At 44.0% G+C, this 27,892-nt stretch overlaps 1 protein-coding gene across 4 annotated transcripts in view; it reads left to right on the forward strand.

Moving 5' to 3' along the window:
* The window catches only part of HECTD4 (HECT domain E3 ubiquitin protein ligase 4), a 2,216,728-nt gene that overhangs the window by 1,508,417 nt on the left and 680,419 nt on the right, over window positions 1-27,892 (forward strand). For all 4 annotated transcript variants that reach the window (XM_078667422.1, XM_078667425.1, XM_078667423.1 and 1 more), the window contains exon 61: window positions 9,270-10,573. In XM_078667422.1, coding sequence (XP_078523548.1) covers window positions 9,270-10,573 — 1,304 coding nt within the window. The remainder of the gene's footprint in view (window positions 1-9,269; window positions 10,574-27,892) is intronic.

Genomic DNA, 27,892 nt, shown 5'->3' on the forward strand with positions numbered 1-27,892 from the left:
CCACAGAGGCGCCCTGCAGCTTCAAGTGGGCTAGGAGTAATTTCTGTTCTTTGTGTTCTGCTTTGGCCTGTCCAGTGCGCCTCGTGTGTTCACAAAAGTGATGGTGGCTGTCGTAACCCATCTGTGGAGGTTGAGAATACCAGTTTTCCCATACCCTGATACCTCACTACTGAAGGCGGATTCACCACAAACATCTACAAACCATCTCAAGATGACGCTGGCCTGTTGACATCGTTGGGTTTCTCCATCAACATGCCATAGTCAAACTTGACTCCTTCACAATGGCTTCTCTTCATTGGAGCCATCTTGGAAACAGTGCTCTTCAGAGCTATGCCTCAGAGCTATGTCTATGAGCACGATGTTTCAGTCTGCAGATTGGGTCTCAGTGAGGTCTGCTCTGAGGTTTCTTTGCCTCTTGGCCTCCTGCAACCTGCTCGTGGACCACGCCAGGTGTCACATGCAGGCTCTGCAGTGGAATATGAAATCCGTGGGCTTAGCACCAGATTCCATCCAGGTGTCAGAGGAGACTGCAAAAGACCTTCAGTGGTGGCTGCTTGGCCGCAGTTGGACCAGCAACAGACCTCTCTTCCTATGCCACCCAGAGTTAACGGTTAGGAGGGATGCATCGTTCCTGGGTTGGGGAGGTCATCTGGGAGAGGTGGAGATCAAAAGACTCCGGTCCCTGGTGGAGACTCCCTTCACATCAATTTAAGTTGGGAGTGATTTGCGTGGCACTGAAGTCATTGTTACCGACCATCAATGGGTAACAGGTACAAGTGCTCACAGACAGCATGACTGCCATGCCGTATTGCCACAAACAGGGCAGAGTGGGGTCGTGTACCCTGTGTCAAGAAGCTATATGCCTCTGGAAGAGGCTGAATGCTCAGGCCATCTCCCTGATTGTCCAACACCTGGCAAAATCTTTAAATGCCAGGGCAGGCAACGCAGCGAACGTTGTATAACGGATTATGAATTGCGATTACTCTAGGAAGTGGCTCAGAAAGTCTTCCAACAATCTATTTGCCACCTCAGAGAACACACAATGTCACAACATTTGAGCATTGGAGTTCCCTAAGAAGTCTTAGTTAGGAGATGCTTTTCACCTGCATTGGGGAATGGGACTGCTGGATGCTTTTCCTTCCCTTCCTCTCCTGCCCAGAGTGTTGAAACTGATCAAGAACGACTAACCCTTAGTCATGCTAGTTGCTCTTGACTGGGCGAAGAGAGTGTCGTACACAGAACTTCTGGCCATGAGCATCTGTTCTCCAATCAAGCTGCCCCTTCCGGAGAACCTCTTGTCACAGCAAAGAAGTTGGGTTCTACACCAGAACCTACACAGCCTACACCTACATGCATGGAAATTGAATTATCGACAGTTGAAGGCTTTCAGTCTTCCTCCCGAAGTAGTTAGTGTTATACTGGCAGCCAGGCTTCCTTCCTCCAAAACTGTTTATGCAGAATGCTGGGAGAGAAGTTTGTAGTGTGGTGGTCTTCCTGCCCTTTCCAACCCTTACTGGTTTCTCTTTTTGCTATTCTCTTATTTAGTTTGTCATTGAACTAGCAAGGCCTTGCTCTGGCCAAAATTAAAGGTTAATTATCGCTTTTTTAGCCTTAATACATTTGTGATCAGCCATCTCTCTTCAAATCACCTGCTGTAATGCGTTTCTTGAAGGGTTAGTCCACATTTTCTCCCCATCCCATTTATAATGCCACAATGGTATCTGAACTTGGTCTTGATTTATCTGATATGCTTGCCTTACAAGCCTTTCCACAGTTGTTCTTTACGATTACTTTTAAAACAGTGTTCCTTATTTTCATAACCTCAGCAAGGAATGTAAATGTATGTATAGGCATTTATATAGCGCACTACTTACCCGTAGGGTCCCAAGGCGCTTCGACCGCTGCGAAACCCTTCCTGGCTTCCCTGAGAGATGGTCCCTTAATGGGTATCTCCAGGGTGAGACCAGGCATCCCCGGCGGTCTGGTGGGGCCGTTAGTGAAGATGAGGCAAGCTAGTGCCCAGAGTTGCCGAGTGTGATCGCTGATCAGAGTGGGCACCGAGGCGAGAGAATTATCGAGTCCGCTGACCCTGGTCCAGAAACCTGCCGCGCCGGGAATCGAACCCTGGTCCCGGGCCGTCCTCTGCTCTCGGGTCTGCCGCCTCTAACCAGTGAGCCACACTACTTCACCAAAGTGAGTGAACTTGAGTGAACTTCAGGCCTTACCAACAGTGTCCCATTTCCAGACAAGTTGGTCCTTCGCACAAAGGCAGCATTTCTACCAAAGGTAGTCACAGTCTTTCATGTAGGACAGTGCATCACCTTGTCATCCTTTTATGCGCTGTTTCACTCCTTAAAGGAAGAAGAGCAACTACATTGCCTTGATCCTACATAGTGGGAACTAGGGAGTTCTGACAAGACAAAGAGCTGTTTTTCGGTTTCTCGAGAGCAAAAAAGGGCTAGGAGGTGCAGTGGATGACCTCTCTAGATGGATTGTTCCATGTACTATGATCTGCTACGGGCTAACCAAGAGGCAATCTCCAGAAAGCCTACTTGCTCATTCTGCCATAGCAAAGGCAACTACCACAGCGCTAGCATGCAGTTCACCAATCTTGGATATCTGCCAGGGTGCTATGTGGTTGTCACAAAGAATTTCTGCCTCGATAGCCAGGTTTGGCGGTACAGTAAATTTGAACATTATATCCTGCTGTATTTTCAAGTCTGACCCAAGTGGTAAGTCATTCTGCAGACTCACCACATGGGTGGTACTGCTTTGGTAAGGTTCAAAAGGTGAGCGCTGCTGTTAGAAGTCTCTATCAGAAGACATTACCTTGGTAATTTCTTTTCTGCTAGAGACTCTGTCTACTCACAGATTCCTCACCTACCCTCATACCTTCCCGTTCTGTTGAATGAGCTCTTACAGGACATAGGTAATAAGATGTCGCTATTTAAATTCTGCACACTGTCTGTTACTGATTTCTTGAGGCTCCACTCAATTCTTGGAACAAAGGATTGCAGAAAGAAACTACCGCCAGCATGTGCAGGTGGCCTATTTGTACAGGTGCTGATGTCATACCTGCATGGGATGGAGCGGCACAACACAATACAATACAATGCTGTATGATGCAACCTGTCGGCGCTGCAGGGAATTGCTATATAAAAGTTTCTGGATCCAGTCTGAAGCCTGGAGTTATTTAAAAGCTGAAAACGTTGCAGTTAGATCTTCTACCAGAAAAAAATAATTGCTGAAAATATGTAACTTGTTCATTAATACACTGCTTGAGATTCTGCCCCAGAGATGTAGAAAACATATTTGTTATGAAGATGTTTTTTTATTTCAAATGTAGCTACAGCTCAGTTATCTGAAATGGGCTTGTGTATGAATAGGTTTACATTCCTGAATCAAGTAGTTAGTTTTAGATTATGTTCTTCCCTCAGAAGCCACATATTCTCTCCATCTATGCAGTGATAATAGAGCTCAGTCTCAAGTTCAATTAATTTCTCCATCATAGTATACTCTATGAACCATAAACATCAGAACATTAGAATATCTGTCTGCAAAAAGGGGATTCCTGGGACCCATTTTACAATAAATATTTTTTTATTTTTAAACTTAATTTAAACAAAATAATGTCTTTAGGAGGCAACCTTTCTATCTTCTTAGTGTTTCTATTGTAGAAATTCTACTTTGCCAACTTATTGAACGTACGCTGCATTTAAAAGACCACTGTGCAAATATCGTTTTGAAACTGAAAACCAAAGCGGAATCAAGCCTCTATCATAATACATTCAACATAAATTGTGAACTCCTGTTTTAAGAATTTGAGAAGCTGTACTATCCCATCATGCTCTGCAGAGTCAGTCAGCCTTCTTGTTTTCGAAGGTGAACTGTAGCAAAGTTCTAAATATACACTATTTCTACAATGTTTCTAGTCCATGGCTAGGTGAGTGGAATCTTTATAGACTCTGACTCTGACAATAAATACAAATGAGAAGTAGGTTTTAGAGCTATCTCATAGGGATTGGAGTTAACCAACTTTTCCTAAATGTTTGTGAAATTCTCAGATATACCTATAAACTGAACAGAATAGCAAATTCTACCTTTGCTACAGAGGAGGGGGATAAATATTGTTGAATATTAAAATAATCTATGTAGTTAAATTATATAGGGAAACTAACATGGCGCCATCAAGTGGATCTTCGTTTTTGCTGATGCCTGTGCTTCATTCTTCTGCACCCAGACAAAATTCTGTGCAATTGTGGCGCTTATTCATAAGATTGATGAGAATTCTTATCACTCTAGAACAAGAAAATCAGGAAGACAATTGGAGCATCCAATTTACAGTCAGCCTCTGGTACTTGGGAAAAATCACATCATGTCACGTTGTGTGGTTTATGTGCTTGTATGCACCTGAAAGCCTTGAGGAAAGTTGAAGCAAAATTGATAGAGGCTTCCCTTAAAAAGGCAAATCAAAGTTGAAGTCTCCATCCAGGTTAAGGTGTACTTGATGCATTCTACAACTTGCTGTAGGAGCCCTTTTGGCATCCAAAAAAATAATAATATGATCTGCATCAAAGCTGTCCCTATCCTTGCTTGCAGTGTTGGCTTTTTCGTATTCAGTTAAATTAAAGCCTTTAATTTACTTGGGGAAGACTCATTCAAACTTCCAGATCAGGGATGTTTCAAAGACATAATGAGTTATTTGACTTGAACTCTGGTCCAGTAAATAGACCATCCTTCGAGTCTGCAAAAGAAGTACAAGGATAAGTGCAAATATCAACTCCCTTTCATTCAAGGTATAACAATCAAATATACCACAAATAAAAGTGAACATAATGACTGTCTTGAAAAAGATGGAATAACAAGATACCCATCGAAACGTGTCAACGCATTTCTATACATTATCCCGAGGACAAGTTGGACCTGTAGCTACAAAACAGAGTGTATGTATCCAGGCTAATCTTGCTAAAATGATTCCCAGGGGATTGTTGAGTTAAAAGACAAAGCATACTGTCTATCATTGTTCATCCTCCCTATTGTTTAGGGTTCTCTGTGGTAAAAGTGTCAGAAGCTGTTATGTTATGTCCTGATTTGATAAACTATATTGTTTTTAATTATGCTGAAATGATGCATTGTGTTTTATTATAGGTGTTTTTATAATATTTGTGTTTTAATAATATTCACATGTACTAAAGAAATAAATTGATTTGTTTGCATTGCATGTTATAGTAGTATCATTTTTTGAGTGTTTCAGGGACTTTGAGTGAGATCTTTTTTGAGTTTATCTACGTGTTTTATATGAATTAAGAATTCCACTATTGATAGGGGGTTCTTGTTGATTGAGTGAATCAAGGGATAATTCGTTTTTTGTACAAATCTATAATGCCACCAAGGGAGCCAATTATCAGTTGAGTATCCTAAGGAAACGTAAACCCTTCCTCCCAGAGACTGATCTAAAAACAGTGGTTCAAGCTCTAGTACTACCAAGACTGGACTATGGAAGCACCACTCTATGCGGTCTTCCAAAATACAAGCTGGCATCGCTTAAAGCTGCGGCATAGGCTGGTCTCCGGAATAAAAAGAAATAACCACATCACCCCGGCCCTGAAGGCTCTGAACTGGCTACCCTATGAGTCGAGAATACAATTAGAGATCGCCTGCATGACACATAAAGCCCTACATAACAAACCCCTAGCTATTTAGCACAAAAGCTAGAGCGGTCGGCAGGTTGCAGACATTCACGAAGCTCGAGCTCACTACTACTAAAACCTCAATCCTTCCACAAAAAGATAACTGGGTGCAGAGCTTTCTCAGGTATCGCACCGAAGATTCGGAACAACCTTCCCCCAGACGTACGCAGAATCTCCTCCTTTACCGCCTTCAAAAAAGAAGCAAAATTGCTTCTAATGAACAAATTAACACCCTAAATCTTTAACTCTCTGACTATTTGCCACCGATTATACACATTGATTAAAGGCAGGGACAGTGATGAACTCTTCACACTTGGGTGGATTCCAATTAGTTTCATCAAATGCCACAATCCTGATCTTCTATTGGGTAAGAAGGAACCAGTCTCACCCAGAACTAGGTCTGACATACATGTCTACTTCTTCAGCCAAGTTAGTAAGATGTGTTGATCCACAGTGTCATAGATGGTAGCAAAATTGAAGAAAATCAAGGTAATTGATTGAGTCTTATGTAAGGCCAAAAAGAAGTCTTTTTGATGGTCGCAGATTCTGTGCTTCTTTCAGACGATAAAACCTTATTGCCCATCATGAAGAAGATTGGTTTTTGTGTACTATTGAAGTTGTTTGTGACTTTCTTTCCAAGATTTTGCTTAGTTATGATCGATTTTTATATAGGCCTGTAATTGGGTAAGACTGAATGATCTGTAGAAGGCTTCTTTCATGGAGGAATGATTATGGCCTGCTTCAGATGGTCATCTGGCCTCTAACATTTGGTAACAATCCTTGTACAAAGCAGCACCTAGAGATTCCTTAGCCATCTACATTGGATGAGCTATGCCTGAGTACCTTCGAACACATCCAATACTCTATCCAAGTAGTCAGTTGGTGCTTAACCCTTATTTTATTTACAGTTTGAGATCAAAGTACAATCAGTTTTTACCGTACACACATCCGTACTTTAATTCACCAACCTATCTCTTTCACTTAGCACCACCAATCAAAGTCGCTGATTCACGTCCACCCAATTAAGTCTGTATACTTCAAACACACAGCTCCTCTTAGAACTAAATAGTGTTCTCTCTTATGTTGGAAAATTATTTCTTAATATGCATCAAACCTGAGGTGGTCCAAAGAACATGGATCATAATTCTACCTCCGGTCGCCAGGTAGTCCTTCAAGGGAAGGCGAGCAGAAAGGTAATGGTCCTCATTGACAGCATCACTTGAGTGTGGAAAAGGGAAATGTCTCCTAGACAATTGTTCAGCTGTTTGTTTTAAGCTTTCTGGATTAACGGTGGAGCTGCAATCTCGAGTTCCTAGGTACTGGAGCAGATCTTACCTGTGCCTTGGTCCGATCCACAATAGTGGAGTCTTCCTTTTGTCTGGACACTTCACTTCTCTTTTGGCTGCTTTACTGTCAGTCAGTCTCATATTGCAGTGCTTGCTTGGTCTTTTCCTCCTTGTGTTCCAGTCACTGCCCTGCAGGCGCTACTCTGTTTCTGGGTGCCTCTACAGCCGTACCCATGGGGAACATATCTAGCATATCCTCCTCTCAGGTGCATGTTCTCTTGGTCCTGCTCCTGTGGTTCAGTGATCTGGGTGAATGCATATGGTGCAGGCAGAACAATTGGAGCACAAGACCAAACTATGTTCCTAAGGTGATTTGGTATTCTAGTTTCTCCTTTGTATTTTTCATACTTTTCATGCTTGGGCTTGTGTGCCTCCTCATGTCGTTGTAGGAAGAGTGGTGTCTGTTTTATATTTGGGATCCTTCAGTTTCTTCAGCAAGTTTGCTAATCTTTCATATCAAAGCTACCATGAAATGAAATAACTTCTACCCAACTTTGTTGGGGAGTGCCACCCACTCTTGTAATTACCAGGAAGAGCCTTTGTTATATTGGTGATGCATAGCATGGGCAAGAATCACTTTCAGTTGGGGCTCACTATAATTAGATTCTCAGACCCCATTTTTATTCTTTGCAGTTCACTTACACAGAGTTACCAAGGAAAGGAGCTAGGGAAATAAGTAAGAGAATGGGATAGGGTTCCTCAGTTATATTTCTTCTAACTGATCTGGTGATGGGGTGGAAGAGGAAAGGATCTTATTGTGCACTCACACCAAAAGATCTCCTTGTGTTCAGCTTATTTTTTTCCCTTCAGTAAACACCCGGTGTGGCTCTAAAGGGGCAGGTGCGTCTGGTTCAGAGGGCCTCGTCTCCCACGACACGTTCATTCTTCGAAGGTCTGTGCTTTGGAGCTAATACCTGTCTTCCCTGATACCCCACTACTTCTAGTACCCAGTTTCTCCAAACCATGGATTCACCCTCCTACACAATCTTCTTTTCACTAGACTCAACACCATCCAACTTATTTTCCCCATTGTTTCCTACCTGGACGGCATCTATGCACTCCTACATTGACAACCATAAAACAATACAACCCATGCAAAACAAGCAAGCAAATATATTGTAAGGGCTGTTCGACTTTACATAGAATTTTGGTTCAAATTGCTCATACTGTTTTTCCAGTTCACCAATTCCACTGCTTCGCTTAAAAGCACAGCTGACACATGTATTTTGAACGGTTCTTATACACCTTTCTCTCAATACAAATCTGTAGAGCATAAACATGACAGAAAGTGTTAATTCAATTAAACTATCTAATGAGCAGGAGGTAGGAACTTCTAATGGAGAGAATGTGAGAAGACACTGAATCGAATATAATTGTTGTTAACTTAAAAAGTGAGGTAATGCTTTACTACGAGATGCAGGAAACGTGCAGATATTTTACCTCAAATAAAATGACTTAGAAGCCTCAGGAATACTGAAAATTAGCATGCTTGGTAAGGCTGAAGAACACTTCAGGTTAATATAAAATAGTATTCAAATTTGATTATGAAATACATGGGAAACGGCTTTTACAACGAAGCCGTTTCCCCGAAATCTTTAACCACGCATGCTGTACAACGCATGCGTGGTTACAACTAATGCCTTTACCACGCATGCCTTTACTACGATGTTTGTAGTAAAGGCATATGTGGTAAAAGTAAAAAAAAAAGGGGGGGGCTTGGGGGGGTCTCCCCCCCAAATAAAACAACTCACCTTAAGTCACGTCGGCATCAGAGTCGATTAAGAGAAATCGGTAAAAAAATGCCGTTTTCTCTTCACGACGTATGATGTCACCACGCAAATAGTCGGTGAAAGGTTTATGCGTGCTAAACGAATTCCGTTGTAACGCATGCGTGGTAAAGGCATGCGTTGCAACGGAATTCGTTGTATCATCATATATTCGAAATACATCAGTGCACATTGTAATACACAGGCGCGAGGAAGCCTTAATATGTAAGGCAACAAGAATACATGGTTATGTTTCCTCACTATGCATGGTCGGTAAGCTTTAACGGATTTGTAAATTTCTGGATTCTATCCAACCTATAATGAGTGTACAGGAGCTGCCTAGTTTTTGTTCTACTGAAAATAAATTTAAAAAAATTAGAAAATAACAGTCATTATTTTATTGAAAGTGTATTTTAAGAATATAAGTGAATACCATTATTTATACCATATCCTACTTTTCTCCACAGGTAATTTATTATGGACCACTGATCTAGCAGCCTGTGTAAAAGAGCTACTCTTTTACATATTGGCCGAACTTCTTCGGAAAGTCCATCGTTTAGAGCAGAAAAAGAACCCATCAGGGTTGTCATCATCTATTGCTCTACAGCTCAACCCCTGTTTAGCTTTGTTTATGTGTCTACAGACTGAGCTGCGTAAGCTTTACGATGAAGAAACTCAGAATTGGACATCGGCAAACACGTGTGGTGGTTCTGGTGCTGGAATGATGGAGCAAGGCAGGTTCTCAACATACTTTCATGCTTTAATGGAATGTTGTCTTGCTGTGGCAGAGGTGACACTTCCTATTAACATGAGTTCAGCAGTCAGTGTGATGTCATCAACAAATGCCCCAAATCTGAGTGATTCCTCTTCTTCTTCCTCTTCCTCACCTGGACAAACGCCACAGAGTCCAAGCCTCCTTTCTAAAAGAAAAAAGGTTAAAATGAAACGTGAAAAAAATTCCTCTTCCGGGAAACGGTCCTCATCAAAGGCCCCTAATGCAGATGTGGCATTCCTTAACATTGGTGGAAGCAAACCAGAGGATATGTTGTGGTTTCATCGAGCCTTGACTTTATTAATGATTCTCAGGCATCTAACGCACAAGGATCCTCAAGGGCTAAGTGTAACAAATGATGCCATAACTGATGCTTGCCAATCATTGGTAGGCCCCACTGCCCATAGTCGACTGCTCGTGATTTCTGGGATTCCCACTCACTTGGAGGAGGCTGTTGTCAGAAGTGCCATCCGAAAAGCATGTAATGCTCATGGTGGAGTGTTCAAGGATGAAATCTATATTCCTTTACAGGAAGAAGATCCTAAGAAATCGAAGGACAAGGCAGAAGGTAGCGAGTGCAAGATCGACCTGGAAAAGCCACCAGTGTTCATCGGCACAGATAATTTAGAAATCAGCAGCCCCAGCAGCCCGACCCCTACAATGAGTCCCAGTGCGTCAGCCTCTACAAGCCAAGCCTCCATCTGTAGCTCTCATGGTGTATCTCAGACTGCAAGTGATAATTCTGTTGATCCTTTTCTTACTGGGCAGGAGCTACAATCTACTCCTGGAGTGTTGGAATCACATGGTGTTATCAGCCAAGACAGTTTAGACCTCTCAGTTTGTAGTACTGGAAGTCTTGGAAGCATTGGCAGTCTGGGAGAAACTCTTGATAATGTAGAAACATCATCTACAACCGATGTGAGTTCATTGTACACAGTCACCTCTTTGGACAACCAAGTCGTGATGTTGATGCCCATCAAAGGTTTTGCAGTAGTAGAGGTAACTCATTCCTTTATTCTTAAAACAATACACTAACAAGTGTTTGTGTTTTAAAAGAACAATTATCTGTACTGTTAACATTAGTATGGGATTGCAGCACCAAGCTAACTAAAGGCGCTTCAGTACCATGCTGATGGGAGATCTAGCTCTAAACAAGTGCGTATTAAAAGGAAGAAAAACAGTGTATGTCATTGGTTTGTATGTACTGCGAATTATGGGTTTTCATTAATTTTAAATTAACAATTCAGAAAGCCTCTCTCACAGGGATATGTATTTTGCCTCCACTTTTAGGGATATATTTGTGATTCTCAGTTACCCATAATTTGCTAACCAGCACTGTTCGCTTCAAAAGCTGCAAAGAGCAGAGTATGGCCTCATAAATTGATACATGATTCATTCTCACCCCACTTGGATGCTATCCACAGCACCATAACTGTAGATTTTTGAATATTTTTTTACTCTTTTTTTGGGGGACATAAAGGGTGCTACCATTACTAGTCCTGAGGAAGACTCCTTTGGGATTATTTAAAATTGGGTGTTGAAACATCGACTATTTAAAGTGTTTTGGTTTCTGAAAGACTTTGAGTCATAAGTAGTACATCATGTAGTGAATTTTACTCTGTCCAATGTATCATTTGACTAAAACCAAAACACCTCAGTTTTGATGTATATGATTTCTCTCATCATTGCACTACATCACTTTTTCACCTGGAGCACTGTTTTACAAATCTGTGTTTTGGATTACTGTGGATACAAAGATATAACAAAGATATAAAAGTCTAGTTTTTCTGTTGATAGGCAAATTATGGTTGACTGTGGTATTGTATGAAACACAAACGGATGTGCATGTTTTAATCTTGATTATGAAACAAGTTCAGATTTCAAGCAGTAGATGATTATGAGATGTGCATAGGAGTGGACTTTCCAGAATTGTTGTCCAAAGGAACCAATGTTCTTGTTAATATATAGCCTACCCAGATTCCTGGGGTTACTGCCCCTTAGTCCTTTACACATAGAAATATGAGCAGCAACAAATTGAGGTTGTTAAGGCAAGTTGACGCATTTAAAATCTAGAAGTTAAACACTGAAAATATCATGCAAGTAAGCAACACTGGCTGCAATTTGTTTTTTTCATTATCATAAGTGACTAAAATCGAATTTTTCTAATAACGTTGTGTATTCTTAAAGTAGGTGCTATTACACTGCTTGACACTTGCAGAAGAATTTACGTCTTTGCTTTAAATTTGCAAGTTATGTTCATAAGGTAAACTAAACACTTTAGAGATAATTCACCTGAAGCATGTTTTCCATTTATTTCCTGGATTGATTATTTTTGCGCATTTCCTGGTCCGTAAGACCATAAAAACCTGTCTGTTTCCGTTGTCCGACATTTAAGCATTGGGTTGGTCTCTCATGCTCTTGCCTTTGGTTTCTGGTTGCGCTCGGACGCCTCGTTGCTGAGGCAGCCATGCGCATTACAAATCTTAAAATAAATAAATATCTTTGGGCTGAGATATTCAGAGTAACTTTGTCTCCTTCTAGATTTTGAGCAGAACAGCAGTACTGGGTCATATAGCAAAGTTTTATAAACCTATATTAATATCCATGATTTGAAAAGGTTTGATCATATTTCTCCTTAGGAAAAGACTGTCATCGTCACTTAGTTATGCACAATATATTTTTGTAGCTTTCATGTTCACTGTAAGGAAAACACCTTCTACATCTCCTTTTATTCGACTTTCAAACTGATTGTGAGTATAGAAATCTTCAAGTTAGGTGGCACTGCTCACCCTCATTCAGATTATTGTTGCAGCACTTCATCCACTATCCATCCATTTTCAACACCATCCCCCATTGTTTTTAAACCACCTTTTATATCAATAGGAATACTTGTATTTGAGTCTGACTGTTTTCGACCTAACCACAATTAAAAGTAATATTTTATACCATCTAATCCCTTGTGCCATCTTATATTGACAATGTTTTTGATGCTAAGGCATTTTCTCTTGTCCTCACAGTCGTCTAGCAGTTATAGCGGAGATCGGTGGGTTAGACTGTTTCATTCAAGCCTGTGAACAAGGGACCCTTCTTTCTTTTTAGTTGAAAACTCCATAAAAATGTGAAGAAATGTATGTTTGACCTCAGAAGCCCCTTTTACTTACTGGAGAGTTCGGGTTACTGTATTCTCTTCTATAAAGCACCCATTCTGATGGATACATCTGCCTGTGGATTCCTCGCCTTATGAATATCCCCTGCGCCAGCATTCCGCCGAAATTTTTCCTAGCTCTCCGCGCCGACGAGGTCGTCACAACACCATGGCTCCTCACGCGGCTCCGCATGACGTCACCGGAGCCATAAGAAGACCTAGTGGGCGTGTTGACGTCAGTTCCCTTTTTTCCGCACTGTCGACGCTAACGGATTTTCTGGGACTCTCCATACCTTCCGCTTGAAACGTATTTTCTAGTGTGTTTCTGATTGTGATTTTGCCATGTATGTTCAAAGGAAGTCGGGTTTCAAGCCCTGTAAGGAATGCCGAGGTCATATGTCGATCACTGACCCGCATGTTGACTGTCTTAGGTGTTTATCATCAGATCACGACGTCGAGGGCTGTTCTTTCTGCAGGAAAATGAACCTGAAGGCACTGAAGGAAAGAGAAGCTAAGCTTTATATGTCTAAAGTAAGTAAGGAGAAAAGGGGTCGAAAGCGATCGAAGTCGAGGTCGTCGACTTCGCATGGTTCGAAGAGAAGACACAAGAAGAAGAAGAGACATGGGTCTCGACGCCGTTCGTCAAAGCCTAGAGCTTAGAAGTCTCCTTCTACGGCTCCTCTGCATCATGTAAAGGACTTTGTCTCACCTTCTCCATCAGAGTCTCCACAGGCGACCCCAGGACCGTTCACATTTTTTTTTTTTTAACATATTTTTATTGCCATTTTATAGTTTAACCATGACAAGTTATGAGGCAAGACATACAATCAAGTAATATACTTCATCTGTTTTAGTCAATTATGTCATCAGTGATGCGTGAAGCTGATTAGTAGGTCTTGTGTCAACGGTGGTACTTGGAACATTGTGAATGCCGTGAAGAACCGGGGCATAAAAACTGGGGATAGGTGCATGGATTTACAAAGTATGGGTATTAGATGCGGGTTCGGGTGTTGTGTGTCTCGCCAAGCTGCACAGCGGCGTACCATTGCCGCGTGGGGAAGGGCACCATTGGGCCAGTATCAAAGCTCGATCGCCTAGTATGATAAGATGTGGGGTGCAACTGTCAACGTTTCGAGCGTGCCAACGGTGAGAGTCTAGTGTCTGCAGTCGTAACTTGCGTTAGTGGTTGAGGGAGAGTTGGTCTGGGTGTGCCGGCGTCCGGCTCTTCACTGCCCAGGACCGTTCACCTTATATGGGTTCTCCGGCTCAGTCTTCGGCGTCGGGGGGCTCTCCGGCTCCGGATGATCCATCAAATCCGATCGATGATGGGACGCCTGCGCCTCCTGTGGCTCCTCCTGTGACCCCAGTGGTTCCGACTCCGGAGGTTCCTCGATCTGAAGTCGAACCTGCACAATATCCTTCGTTCCCGGCTCCGGGTTTGGATCCATCGCAAAACATGTTTTTATTTGTTATACTACAGAAATCAGAAAGTCAATATGCACTTATGAAGATCAAGGTTACAATCAATCGGAAATTTTTGAGACATTGATTCAGTTTTGTCCCCGCCCCACCCATCGTCGTCACATTTACCACCATGCACCAATCTGAGCCTGGGGATATTCCCACCTCTCGAGGTGAAGCGAGCGCCATCTGCCAGTCTGCCTCATCCATGGCACCAACGTCTGCTGACCATCTCTCGTTCAAAATCGCTGTGGGGTCTGACATGTTATTAATTAATTTGCGATATACAAAGGAGGTGGCACGCTTAGGCATAAAATCAGTGAGAAGCCTATCTTCCATAGGGGAAGCCTCGGGTACAGTCTCGGTCTGTGGCAGAGCGGCTAGGAGTGCGTGTCTGATTTGCATGTATCGGAATTACTCAGTTGGTGCAAGTTCGTATTGTTGTCTAAGTTGTTCAAACGAAATGACCGTCCCTTTATCCCAGAGGTCACCCACGGTGGAGATACCAATGCTATCCCAGTGATCAAACCCTTTGCTCTTCCTAAGGGTCCCTAGTTGTTTCGTGTCCCACAGGGGCGTGAGTTTGGTCATGACCTCCTTCCATCCCAATTGCGCCTGAGCTGTGTACCATAGTGCGACAGTGTGTTTTGTTGGACCCTCCAGCTTCAGTGCTCGCTGTCTGTTATACAGGGCTGCCAACATATTGTTTGTTCCCAGCTGTGCTCTATCCGCCATGTATGCCGGGTCCGACTGAGGGGCGTGTATCCAATGATTTAAAACTTAGAGGTGTGCCGCCCAATAGTAAAGGCGTATGCGGGTGAGTGCTATGCCGCCATCGTACCAACTGCGATGCAGCTGAACCTGCGCAATGCGTGCCGGTTTATTGCCCCCGAGGAGTGTAGATACTAGTGTTGCTATCTGTCTAAAATATTTCAAGGGTACCTGGTATGGTGTGTTTTCCAGCGCGTAGAGAAATCGGGGTAGGGCCATCATTTTAAATAGCGCTGCCTTCCCCAACAGCGTTAAGGGCAGTGACTCCCAGTGTGTCACATCTCTGCGCAGTCGCTCCAGTGGGGGTTTCAAATTCTTAGCGAAGAAGATTGTAGGGTCTCTCGTGATGTGTATTCCTAGATATTTAAATGTGTCTTGGGATATCGCCAGTGGGCAATGAGGGGGGAGTCGTGGTGGTGGACCCTTGAGGGGATATAGAATTGACTTAGTCCAATTTATGGTATAACCCGATACTTTTCCGAACGCATCTCAGATCTCAAAGAGGGCCGGTAGGGTGTCCTCCGGGCCTGTCAGGTACACCAAAATGTCGTCTGCATAGAGGGATATACGGTCTCCCCAACCCTCCGCCCATTTGATACCATGTAGCAGAGATTTTTCACGAGTTTGCGCCGCTAGGGGTTCCAATACCAATGCGAAAAGAAGCGGCGACAGGGAACAGCCCTGTCGCGTCCCTCTTGTCAATGTTATAACATCCGAGAGTCGCCCATTCACTGCCACGCAAGCCACCGGGTCTGTGTATAGGAGTCGGATCCAAGCGCTAAATTTAGGGCCGAAGCCCAAGCGCAGAAGGACTGAAAAAAGGTATGGCCATTCCACCATATCAAAGGCCATTTTTGACTCTGCGTTGATCAACGATATTGGGCGGTATGAAAGGCATTCCGTTGGGGCCTTCCCTGGCTTTGGAATGGCCACAATGGTGGCCACTCTCTGGTCTAAAGGAAGTGTTCCCTGCTCTAGACTATCGTTGTACATTGCGAGCGAGCAAATGGGAGCAGAGGGTGTGCGCCATTTGCTTATAGAGTTTCAACGGTATGCCATTGGGACCCAGCGCTTTGCCAGATTGTAAGGATTTGAGTGCGGCCCCAACTTCCTCGACAGTGAGATCCGCCTCGAGCTCCTCGGAGGCCTCTAGGTCAAGTTCTATTGATCTATTGTGCGCAAAAAGGTTGCAGCCTCTGTGGAAAAGTAAATTTTGCCATGTTCTGTGTCCCTACGCGTCCTCCATCATATGTTATCTGTGCATGATTAATATGCATATGTTATTCCCCATGTTCGATTAAAGACGCAATTATAGTTGTGTCCACCTCTAGTATGCCAGTTTCCAGTTCTCGTGAATACTACGAATATCAGGCCTATGTAAAAGCTACGTTGCCACGTTTCTCAGTGTGCACGTTAATGCATTGTAAAGTCCCCGTTTCTAGGCCTCAAAAGGGCCTGGACACCAGATTCAGCTCCTGTCCCCTGAAGCCTCGCTGAGGAGCGATACAGCCCCCACCTGTATCCTCGACCCTTCACTTACTTCCTGCCTCGCAGTGCCCGGTCCAGCCTGGCTCTGCCTCTGAGTCTGCCAAGAGTATGTTATGATTCGAGTTATCAGTACAGTCCTCCTTCTCTGCATTCCTAAGCTACTGAATCGCATCAATAGTTACCGTCATAGTCTAGCTTTTACGTCTCCATGTAAGAGAAATACTGCATTTAATGGTCATTTAATATTCTTCATCACGCACTACATGTAGAATAATGCATGCTCCAGTCTTAGAGTCTGTTAGCCTTTCCCCTCCTGTCTTCTAGTTTATATCAACATGTTCTCTAAACATCAGATACTAGATACTGCTTAGGTACATGTCGCCCTGACTTTCCAGACTTCAGTCTCTGCTCCTATCACAGAGTTCATAGCCCCCAGCTTCTCCTAGTAACACGTCATTGCCAGTTTGCGCGCACCATCAGGTTAGAGGTCCCGGCTCCTCAGGTAGCCCCCTCCATGGTTTCCGCCCCATTCATGACATATTCTGTTACGTTTGCATCACATGTCTATGTATACGCCCCGTTACACCTACTTTCACCCTTATCTTTCGCGACTGCTACGCGTCACGCCTCTTGCTCCACCCACTGCTACGCCTATTGCAATGTAATGCTATGTGTTTGCGCTATGTATATATGCTCATGTACTGTTATTAAAAAGTTATCCGTTCCCTTGTCCCGATCCTGCCCCTGGCAGCTGCCATCCTATTCCCGTGCAGGTCGTCCTGTTCCTGTCCTTATGCTGTATTAAACCTGCAAAACTCCTACTACCTCGAATCTTGACTCTTATTTATTGAGCTATCTGTTATTCATTTATGCATTCAAAAATAGGGTATTATTTATTTATTTACCACATAATGGCGCCCGAATAGGGACTTGCCCTTTCCCCACGCGTCGGTGAAGCCACGCCGACCCCCTGACCCTCTGCAGTCGTGACGGAACTCTTCTGCGCACCGGCAGATATTTCTGCTTCAAGTATCCCTCAGGCCCACGGAGGAGACGGAGGAGGCGGTCCAGCATCCAGACGAGACGGTGGAGGAACGCGGCGAGTCCCGACCAGAGCCCAAGCCGAGAGTCCAAGGTCCGAGGTATCCGGAGGTCCACCCGTAACTAAAGTCCGAAGTCCGTCGTCGTAGCAGTCCAGTCCAGTCCGAGGCCTTCCGTTCTTGCTGCCCGGTGAGTACCGTTACTGGGGTGGTATCTAGACAGGGTCAATCTAAATTGTCTCTGGTCTGTGGGTTGGTGGTACACAGACTCACAAACGAAGTGTCCACTCCGGTGGATACGGGTCCTGACGTGTCTCTGTATGAGACCGGTAAGTTTCGTACTGTTTCAGCAGTGCATCTAGTTTCTGTTCTAGTCAGTTCTGTTCTCGAGAAAATTCATGTATTCTGTTTTCCGTATTCCAGGTAGTATTCTGTTCGAACTGTTATTCTGAATGTTCTTCATGTATTTTAATGTCGTGGTATGAATGGGGAATAAGTATCGTGTTCATTGTGTATTGTATTGTGTCTAGATTACAGTTCAGTCATGCCCTTGTTTTCTAAGTTACGTCAGTTAAAAACTAGAAAGGGTCTGCTGGAAGCAGCAGTTCCTGTCCCGCCTAGGGACAGTCCAGGTCATTTTATGTATCAGAAGCATGGCATAAGCGCCATATTGTATCTAGATTTATGGGTCGAGTATACCAAACAGTTAGAGGAGAAGTATAGATGGCCTGTGTCAGGCACATGGGATGCCGAGTGCATCATGAGAGTAGAAGAAGCATTATGGAAAAAGAAAGCCAGACAGTCACAGAAAGATGCCATCGAGTTATGGCGCAAAGAGTCTCATAAAAGAACCGAAAAAGAAATCAGAAAGTCAGAATTAAGTAGAGAATGCTTGGAACGAGCCCAAGAAAGGGAATTAATCGAGATTGGTGAACGAGTTAAAACCGAACAGTCAGACAGACAGAGGCATGCTCTTATTAAGGGTATGTATCCTCTTCTTGCCGAGGGCCTGCCAAAAGCGACCCCGGAGGCATCCAGTAACTTTCCGCCACCATTAGTTCCGACCAAGCTACGTCACAAACAGACCGCAGCTGATATTTTCATTTCGTCCTATTTGGACGACACAGTCCCAGAATATGCAAATCCTGTTCGCGCTCCGCCAGTCCCTGTAAATCAGGCACTTCCCGTTCCTCCAGACACCGGGGTACCCCTTGCAGTACCTGTTACGGTCCCCCCGGTCCAGCCCACCATACCAGTTCAGCCCGCATTTCAATTTCCTGCCACACTAGTACGAAGAGGATCAGTTGACGATTCTAGTTTAGGGGCCGCAGGAGGAGGTCCTCCTCAGACCCCGCCGCCACATAAGCGTTTAACGTCAGCCGAATTACATGCACAAGCGTCACAGCGTACGCCCAGACATCAGACTGTAGCAGAAATAAGAAAAGCCCTAAATGAATGCGGCTATGATCCAGTTCCAGGCGAGGATAATATGGTTTTATATTCATTCCGCGTAAGAAAGGTGGCCGAGTATCTAGTCACCCTACCGAATATGAAAGAAGACCTAGACAGAATATATCGTTTCATCCGTACAGGGGATGATCCAGAAAGCATTAGCGAGGTCATGTCTCAAAGGAAAGCCGAGATCCAGCTCATGATATTAAAGTTTCTGATTAACTGTCTAATAAGAGAACAAGATTACCCGTCTAAAGATCCGGCCGAAATGAAAATCCTGACAAAGTGGAGTGATAATATAGCCGAGGGTAAGCACAGGACCATCAGTGCTATGGAAAGTATGTACAAGAAAATCCGTAAAGAAATAATAAAGTTACACGAACAGCGTAAAGCAGCACAAGTAAGCGAGAAAGAAAGTAACTCTGATACTGAAGAGGTAGACGACGAGAATTCCGCCAGAATAGCGTATGTAGGAAAATCTAGATTTCCAGATCGCCATTTACGCCTAGAACACAAGTCAACTTTCCATCATCCAGCACCAGAACAAGGTTCTCTAGAACAAGTGTTTCAAGCTACCGATCACATTCTGAAATCACGAATCGGTTACAGTGAGTTAAGTACTATGTATGAACAAGAACTAGCCCGATCAGCAGTCCGATGGACTACTGATTCTACCACTTTTCTAGACGAAATAGTGGCACAAATGTTTCTGAAAATGCCCCCAGCCGAGCAACGACTGGCGGGTATGTATATGATTCAGCACCTCATTACATTGTATGAGGGTCAGCACTCTGATCCAGGCCCGTTACATGATATCCTGAACGAGTTACTCCAGTATAGATGGAAAGGTTTAGGTACCGATTTAATTAGTGTCATTCTAGAACAGCGTCACAAATATAGAACGTTTTTGAACCCGCATTTTGTTCATGTCTCACCCCCAGAAAATAAACCATTTTACATAGAGAGACAGAATCCGTTACGAGAAGTCCACCCAGTTAGAGGAACGGGTGGCGAACTAGAACGAGTGTTTGTTTACACCCCGATCACAAAGATGGAACTCTTAGAGATGAAAAAATTAATCCCCTGTCATGATAAAGATCCAGCAGGGTTCCATCGAGAATTAAAAGACATGCTCCGTATGGGAGAATACACGTATCCAGATATAATTAAAATGTTAAAGGTTTTGCTGCCCGCAGGGGTGTATGAAAAGCTCAAGGAAAAAGAATGGGAGGTGGGAGAGAAAAAGATCGATTGGGCAGTTCTAGAAGCTGAAGATAAGGCACGAGTACCAGGTACCGGTCTTGGAGCGAAATGTAAAGAATTACCTGAATTATTGATTCAAGTTTTACCCAGATTGTTAACAACGAAAAAGGAAGACTGGGATGCAATCTCAGCCTGTAAACAGAAACAAGACGAAGACATTAGTGATTTTTATTCTAGATTTGAGAAATGTTTTAGCATCAACAGTGGCCTCAAGACCAGCAGTGAGTCATACCCTCATCTCTTTGTTACTAAATTAGTCGAGAATTCAAGTCCACAAATTAAAAATCGAGTTTTGAAAGTCGAAAGTACCTGGCAAGCTAATACCCCGTCCCAGATGTTACAGATGCTCCAATACCACCAGAATAGAATCAGGGAAGAGCAAGAACACGAGAGAAAACGTATGAAAGACACGAAAATGAAAGTACTAGTTGCACAATCTGTTCCTCAAGACAGTCAGAAGAGGGGTCCGAATCAAGCCAGTCATCCGGCAGCTCCCGTTAAAGGGAACTGCAATTATTGTAAACAGCCAGGTCATTTTATAAACGAGTGTGCAGTTCTGAAACACAACATAGCTACTGGTAAGACTAAAGAAAGACCACGTCCGCCTAGACAAGAACAAGTTTCACAGATTCCTCAGCCACAGAATGCACCACAGACAGTTACAGCACCGCAGCCCATCGCTGCAACACAGCACGTTACACAGCAGATGTACCAGTATGCACAGTCTGAGTATCCAGAGTATCAGCCATATTCATGAAACAGCCTAGAGAGGGAGGTAGGCTTGCCTCTCATCGAGATACCTGTAGATCAAGAAGGTCCCTATGTTCACAGTCAAGTATTAGGGAAAGACAGAAAGTTTTTGATTGATACAGGGGCAAGTAGGACCACAATTAGCCACGCCGAAGTTCCAGGGGCTCCGCTCTCAGGCTCAAGAAATGTTTCCCTTGGATTTTCAGGAAAACCCATTGTAAATGAAATATCAAAGCCAGTTACTCTAGAAGTAGGTCCATTGTCCCGTACTACTGATCTGTTACTTACTAAGTCATGTCCAGAAAATCTGTTAGGTATTAAAACACTGAAAGAGTTAGGTGCAGTTATATGCTGTTCCCCAGAGGGAATACGATTGTTCCTGCGTGACTTTAAGGGTCACTATGTATTACGAGATTTTGATCCCAGATTGTCCAATGTTCCGCAGCATTTATGGGCGCAAGGTCCAACTGATGTTGGTTATATGCAAATCACACCCCATCGTGTGACTCTCAAGCCAGGTGTAGTGTTACCACGAATCAGACAGTACAGATTACCACCGGAGGCTGTAGCAGCCTTATCCAAAATTATTGACGAGCTCATCGCTCAAGGAGTGGTTGTAGAAACTGACTCCAATGTATGCAATTCTCCGATCATTCCTGTTATGAAACGTACTGATCCAAATGCACCCCCAGTATATCGATTAGTGATTGACCTACGAGAGCTTAATAAATGTATTATTCCTCAGTACCCAGTTGTCCCAGATATCTCTTCCCTATTGACAGCCTTATTTTTTACAGTCATAGACCTCAAGAATGCATTTTTCAGTGTCCCCATTCATCCAGACAGCCAGTTCCTTTTCGGATTTTGTTTAAATGGAAGGAGCTATATGTTCACACGAGCTCCTCAAGGTTTCACAGAAAGTCCTAGTATTTACAGTCAAGCACTTAAGAGACAACTAGACAACATTCACATGCCAACTGACACTGCCCTGCTCCAGTATGTCGATGATCTACTGGTCACAGCCCGTTCTGAACGTGCTTGCGAGCGAGCATCCCTTACAGTCTTGTATTTCCTAGCCGAGATGGGGCACAAGGTGTCCCCTTCGAAGCTTCAATTCTGTGTCCAGCAAGTGGTATACTTAGGACACTTACTGTCCAAGAGGGGTAGGCAGTTGACACCTGACCGTATCCAGTTAATAGCGAGTCTTCCTCAGCCCAAGACCCAGAAGGAGGTACGTGCTTTTATCGGCCTCACTTCTTACTGCCGACAATGGATTCCTCAGTATGCATTTCTAGCCAAGCCACTGATACAGTTAACGACACAGGAGGCAGCCGTATCGACTGTCCTCCCTTGGACATCTGAACATACACTCAGTTTTAATGAGTTAAAGAAAGCCCTATGTCAAGCTCCAGTTCTAGCTACACCGAACTACAGTAAGCCTTTTACACTTTTCGTCACTGAACGTGAAGGTACAGCATTATCTGTTCTCACACAAGATCAAGCAGGACAATACAAGCCTTGTGCTTATTTTTCGAGCACATTAGATCCTGTAGCCCAGGCTCTGCCTACGTGCCTCAAGTCAGTTGCAGCCACAGCACTAGATATCAGACAAAGTGATTCCATAGTATTAGGACACTCCCTGACAGTACAAGTTCCACACTCCGTGGAAGTTCTTTTAAACCGAACACAAACTCAGCACTTGACAATTGCACGTTTAACAGGTTATGAATTGACACTGTTCCAGCCACACATAGAAATCAGACGCTGCAACATCCTGAACCCTGCTACACTGTTACCATCAGTTACTTTAAGTCCGGACACACACGACTGTGTGGAAGTAGTTAATATTACGACAAAGCCAAGACAAGATCTGACAGATATTCCATTACCAGATCCCGACCTGACACTTTATGTGGATGGTTCATGTATGAGAACAAGTACAGGAGAACTAGTCGCCGCGTATGCAGTGACTACTGATACTGAAGTTATTGAGACACACCGTATTGACACCCTGTCCGCTCAAGCAGCAGAGCTAGTTGCTCTGACACAAGCCTGCATACACGCTAAGAACCGGAAAGTTAATGTTTACACAGATTCACGCTACGCATTTGGAGTCGTACACGACTTTGGAGTGCTCTGGAAGGAGAGAGGTTTCATGACTTCACATGGAACCAAGATTCAGCATGGTCTCCTTATTCAAGCTCTGTTAGATGCAATACATTTACCGACATCCATTGCTATCATGAAATGCAAGGCACACACGAAAGTTACTGACATTATTTCCCAAGGTAATGATCTAGCAGATCGCACAGCCAAGCTTACAGCACAGACTCCAGACATTCCAGTTAACATGACACACACTCCAGATCCGACTACATGTATGACAGTTAAGGACCCTACTCAAGATGTCATAGATATCCAGTTACATGCTACTCCCGAAGAAATCAAGAAATGGTCCGAACAAGGAGGGGTCCAGACAGATCAAGGATGGGTGACGAAGGGTAAAACCACTTGGTTTCTCCCCGACTCTATGGTTCAAGTCATTATCAATACCGCACATAGTCCAGCACACTTAGGAGAAAAAGCTATGTTAGACAGTATCCAGAACATTTGGTTCAACAAGCATTTACGAGCTGCAGCCAAGCAGAAAGTCCGTACCTGTATGATATGTTGTCAGTTTAATCCAGGTAAAAGTGTCCCGGTGGAACAAGGGGGATTCCAACCTCCTGACCACCCTTTTGAAGTCCTCCAGATGGATTATATTCAGATGGAGCGATGTCGAGGTTTCAAGTATGTCCTTGTAGTTGTATGCGCTTTGTCCAGGTGGACAGAAGCATATCCAGTCCCAGATTACACAGCCACGACCACTGCCAAGCAGTTGGTTCGTGAGTTCTTCCCCCGTTATGGACTCCCTAGGGTCGTATATTCTGATAACGGCCAGCCATTCTCCTCAGAGTTAATGAAGCATGTTTCCCTTTTGTTAGGGTACCAGTGGAAGTTCCATTGTGTACGCCATCCTGAAGCAGCAGGTCTCGTAGAGAGACATAACCAGACCCTGAAAATTCGCATCGCCAAAGTATGTAAAGAGAAAGGTGTGGACTGGCTAGTAGCTCTGCCAGTCGCTTTGTTCTATATGCGCATGGTCGCACATTCCAGATCAGGTCTGTCCCCGTATGAGGTCGTTTTCGGCCGCCCCCCTAACATGTGGGGTACACCCAGACCCCGAAGTATTACCGATGTTTCAAGTAATATGCTGACAGATTACCTAGCTTCCTTGATGTCTGCCCTCAACTCTTGTCGTTCACAGGTCGCCGCCGCATTTCCAGACAATACCGAGGTGGCACCGCATGAAATCGTTCCAGGATCCATGGTTCTTGTCCGGAATTTTGACCGCTCAAGTCCGCTGGAGCCTCGCTGGAAGGAGCCCCGACAGGTCCTCCTCGCCACCCGCACAGCCGTGAAGTTGGAGGGACGCAAAGGCTGGGTGCACCTTTCGCACGTAAAGAAGTTTTATGGACTGAAACCCATCTCAAAGAACATTTCCCAGGATTTGAAGGATTGCCAAAGTACTATTCTCAAGGACTGTCCCGCAAAGAACAATGATATTGCACCCTCCCTGTTAGAGAAAACTCCGCAGCAGGAGTATAAGTTGAAACTCCGGTCTAGTAAAATAAGTCAGCCAGTTTGATTGTCTAAGTCCTCCCCTAGGTGAAACGGTTAGACTGTTTCTGACATGTATAAAATAGACCCCCATAGTGAGAGAGTTAGTCAAAACTCAATCCGATGTATCGTTTTTCTATGTTTCATATTATTTCTCAGCATTATGATTTCCTGCACCAGTTATGCATTTTATCTGTATTTTCCAGTCTCTCATGTAAATACGTCTTCTAATGTTACAGTAGAGCACACGTTTAGTGATCTGCCTCCTCATGAACTCTCTTACCGCCTCGCTATGCGAAATAATTCTTTCATCCGCATGTTACATTATTCACACCAGACCAGCAATGCCACTAATTGTTGGATGTGTGGTCGACTCCCCCCTTTCCAGACACCGAAGGGAGTTCTGCCACTCTTTCCTTATCCTTTTTCACATAATGGTTCGTGTGGAGCATGGTCCACGTTAACGTCATCCTCAACAGATATGTCTTTTCTTAACAGTACATGTTTCCCAGACAAGCAAGGTCTCCCCCACAGAACCGGGTTAGATCTAGAAAATGAAGTGTATAATTTAGGTAATTATTCTTCGAATTTCATGGTCCTGAATGTTCAGTCTGATATTACTCCAGACTTACCTGCAATTTCAGTACTACCAGTCAAAGGCGAATTATGTGTCCGAAATAATGGTTCTACACACGTAGGACATAGTGATTGTACTACTATTGTCAAGTATAGTGACAGTGGGAAATCTATTTTCAAAGCTTCACGTCATTCTTATTTTATTTGTGGTCAGACCGCATATGTTCGTCTGCCCCTCGATTGGGAGGGAACCTGTTACATTGCCTTCCTACTGCCACCTGTTTTTCTAGCCCCACCCGACTACCATAGGAATTCCCACCTAGTACATACTAGACACAAGAGAAACCTCCCGATTGTCGATTATACTGAAACTACTCTAGAACAATATATAGATATCAATAAAGGTGTCTTCCCTTATTTAGGTACAGTTGTGAATAGTAAACTGATACGTAGGTTAACCAGAACCCTTGAAGCAGTAGTAATTGAGACTACTTCTGCTTTAAGTAATTTAACCGAAGAACAATCCTTTATGAGAATTGTCGTGCTCCAGAATCGTCTCGTCCTTGACGTCATATTGGCCGATAGGGGCGGGGCCTGTAGAGTCATCGGATCTAGTTGCTGCATTTTCATTCCAAATAACGCGCCGTCTGTTTATTCAGCTATAACCAGACTCCATAAAATTGCCCATCTGTTACACCAAGATCCAGGCACCTGGACATGGTCCGGTTGGTTCTGGACTATAATTTCCGCCTGGGGATGGAAAGTCTTGTCCTTTCTAGGTATTGCAGTAGCGATCATATTTAGCTGCTGCCTCTGTATACAATGTGGCCCTGCGATTTGCGGCATTTGTGCTACATCATGTATTCCTAGTCCCAAGCCCCGTTCTAAATCCCGTTCCAAGAAAATTCGAGACGAGCAAATGATACTGTATGAAATGATAGATGGTATCATGAATATTGATGTTTCCTGAAGGAAACGTAGTGACAAGGAGGGAATGTGGAAAAGTAAATTTTGCCATGTTCTGTGTCCCTACGCGTCCTCCATCATATGTTATCTGTGCATGATTAATATGCATATGTTATTCCCCATGTTCGATTAAAGACGCAATTATAGTTGTGTCCACCTCTAGTATGCCAGTTTCCAGTTCTCGTGAATACTACAAATATCAGGCCTATGTAAAAGCTACGTTGCCACGTTTCTCAGTGTGCACGTTAATGCATTGTAAAGTCCCCGTTTCTAGGCCTCAAAAGGGCCTGGACACCAGATTCAGCTCCTGTCCCCTGAAGCCTCGCTGAGGAGCGATACAGCCCCCACCTGTATCCTCGACCCTTCACTTACTTCCTGCCTCGCAGTGCCCGGTCCAGCCTGGCTCTGCCTCTGAGTCTGCCAAGAGTATGTTATGATTCGAGTTATCAGTACAGTCCTCCTTCTCTGCATTCCTAAGCTACTGAATCGCATCAATAGTTACCGTCATAGTCTAGCTTTTACGTCTCCATGTAAGAGAAATACTGCATTTAATGGTCATTTAATATTCTTCATCACGCACTACATGTAGAATAATGCATGCTCCAGTCTTAGAGTCTGTTAGCCTTTCCCCTCCTGTCTTCTAGTTTATATCAACATGTTCTCTAAACATCAGATACTAGATACTGCTTAGGTACATGTCGCCCTGACTTTCCAGACTTCAGTCTCTGCTCCTAGCACAGAGTTCATAGCCCCCAGCTTCTCCTAGTAACACGTCATTGCCAGTTTGCGCGCACCATCAGGTTAGAGGTCCCGGCTCCTCAGGTAGCCCCCTCCATGGTTTCCGCCCCATTCATGACATATTCTGTTACGTTTGCATCACATGTCTATGTATACGCCCCGTTACACCTACTTTCACCCTTATCTTTCGCGACTGCTACGCGTCACGCCTCTTGCTCCACCCACTGCTACGCCTATTGCAATGTAATGCTATGTGTTTGCGCTATGTATATATGCTCATGTACTGTTATTAAAAAGTTATCCGTTCCCTTGTCCCGATCCTGCCCCTGGCAGCTGCCATCCTATTCCCGTGCAGGTCGTCCTGTTCCTGTCCTTATGCTGTATTAAACCTGCAAAACTCCTACTACCTCGAATCTTGACTCTTATTTATTGAGCTATCTGTTATTCATTTATGCATTCAAAAATAGGGTATTATTTATTTATTTACCACACCTCCTCCTCCGTGGCTACCGAGGAAGAAGCGTACACCGCACGGAAATGCTCGGCTAGGGCCTTCACAATGTCCCCCGGATCTGAAGTGAGATGTCCCTCGGCCGTAATTAACTGTGCTATAGTTCGGTTCCCTGTTCCCTCCTGTCCAGCCAGGCCAGTAATTTCCCAGCCTTATCTCCTACATCGTAGATTTTATGCTTGGTTGCTGTAATGGCGGCCACGTTTCTTGTCTAAAATGTTCCTTATGTTGCTGTTGCTTCAGCAGAAGAGTGGTGTGTGCAGAGTCTGCTGTCGGGTTGTCTGTGTGGGCAGTGTCGGCTGCTTGTAGCTCATGTTCGAGTGTTAAGAGGTCTCGGTGGTTTGTGCCCCGTAATGGAAGAAATAGCCTGACCCCTAAGGACTGTCTTATAGGCCTCCCACAATATAGTTGGGGAGCTGACCGAGGCCACATTTTCGGTAAAGAAATGTTTAGTGGTTCTACGGAGTTCCTTCAGTATTTGTGAAACATGCAGGTAA

This window comes from Lissotriton helveticus, chromosome 11 (assembly GCF_964261635.1).
Source record: "Lissotriton helveticus chromosome 11, aLisHel1.1, whole genome shotgun sequence".
Classification (NCBI taxonomy): domain Eukaryota; kingdom Metazoa; phylum Chordata; class Amphibia; order Caudata; family Salamandridae; genus Lissotriton; species Lissotriton helveticus.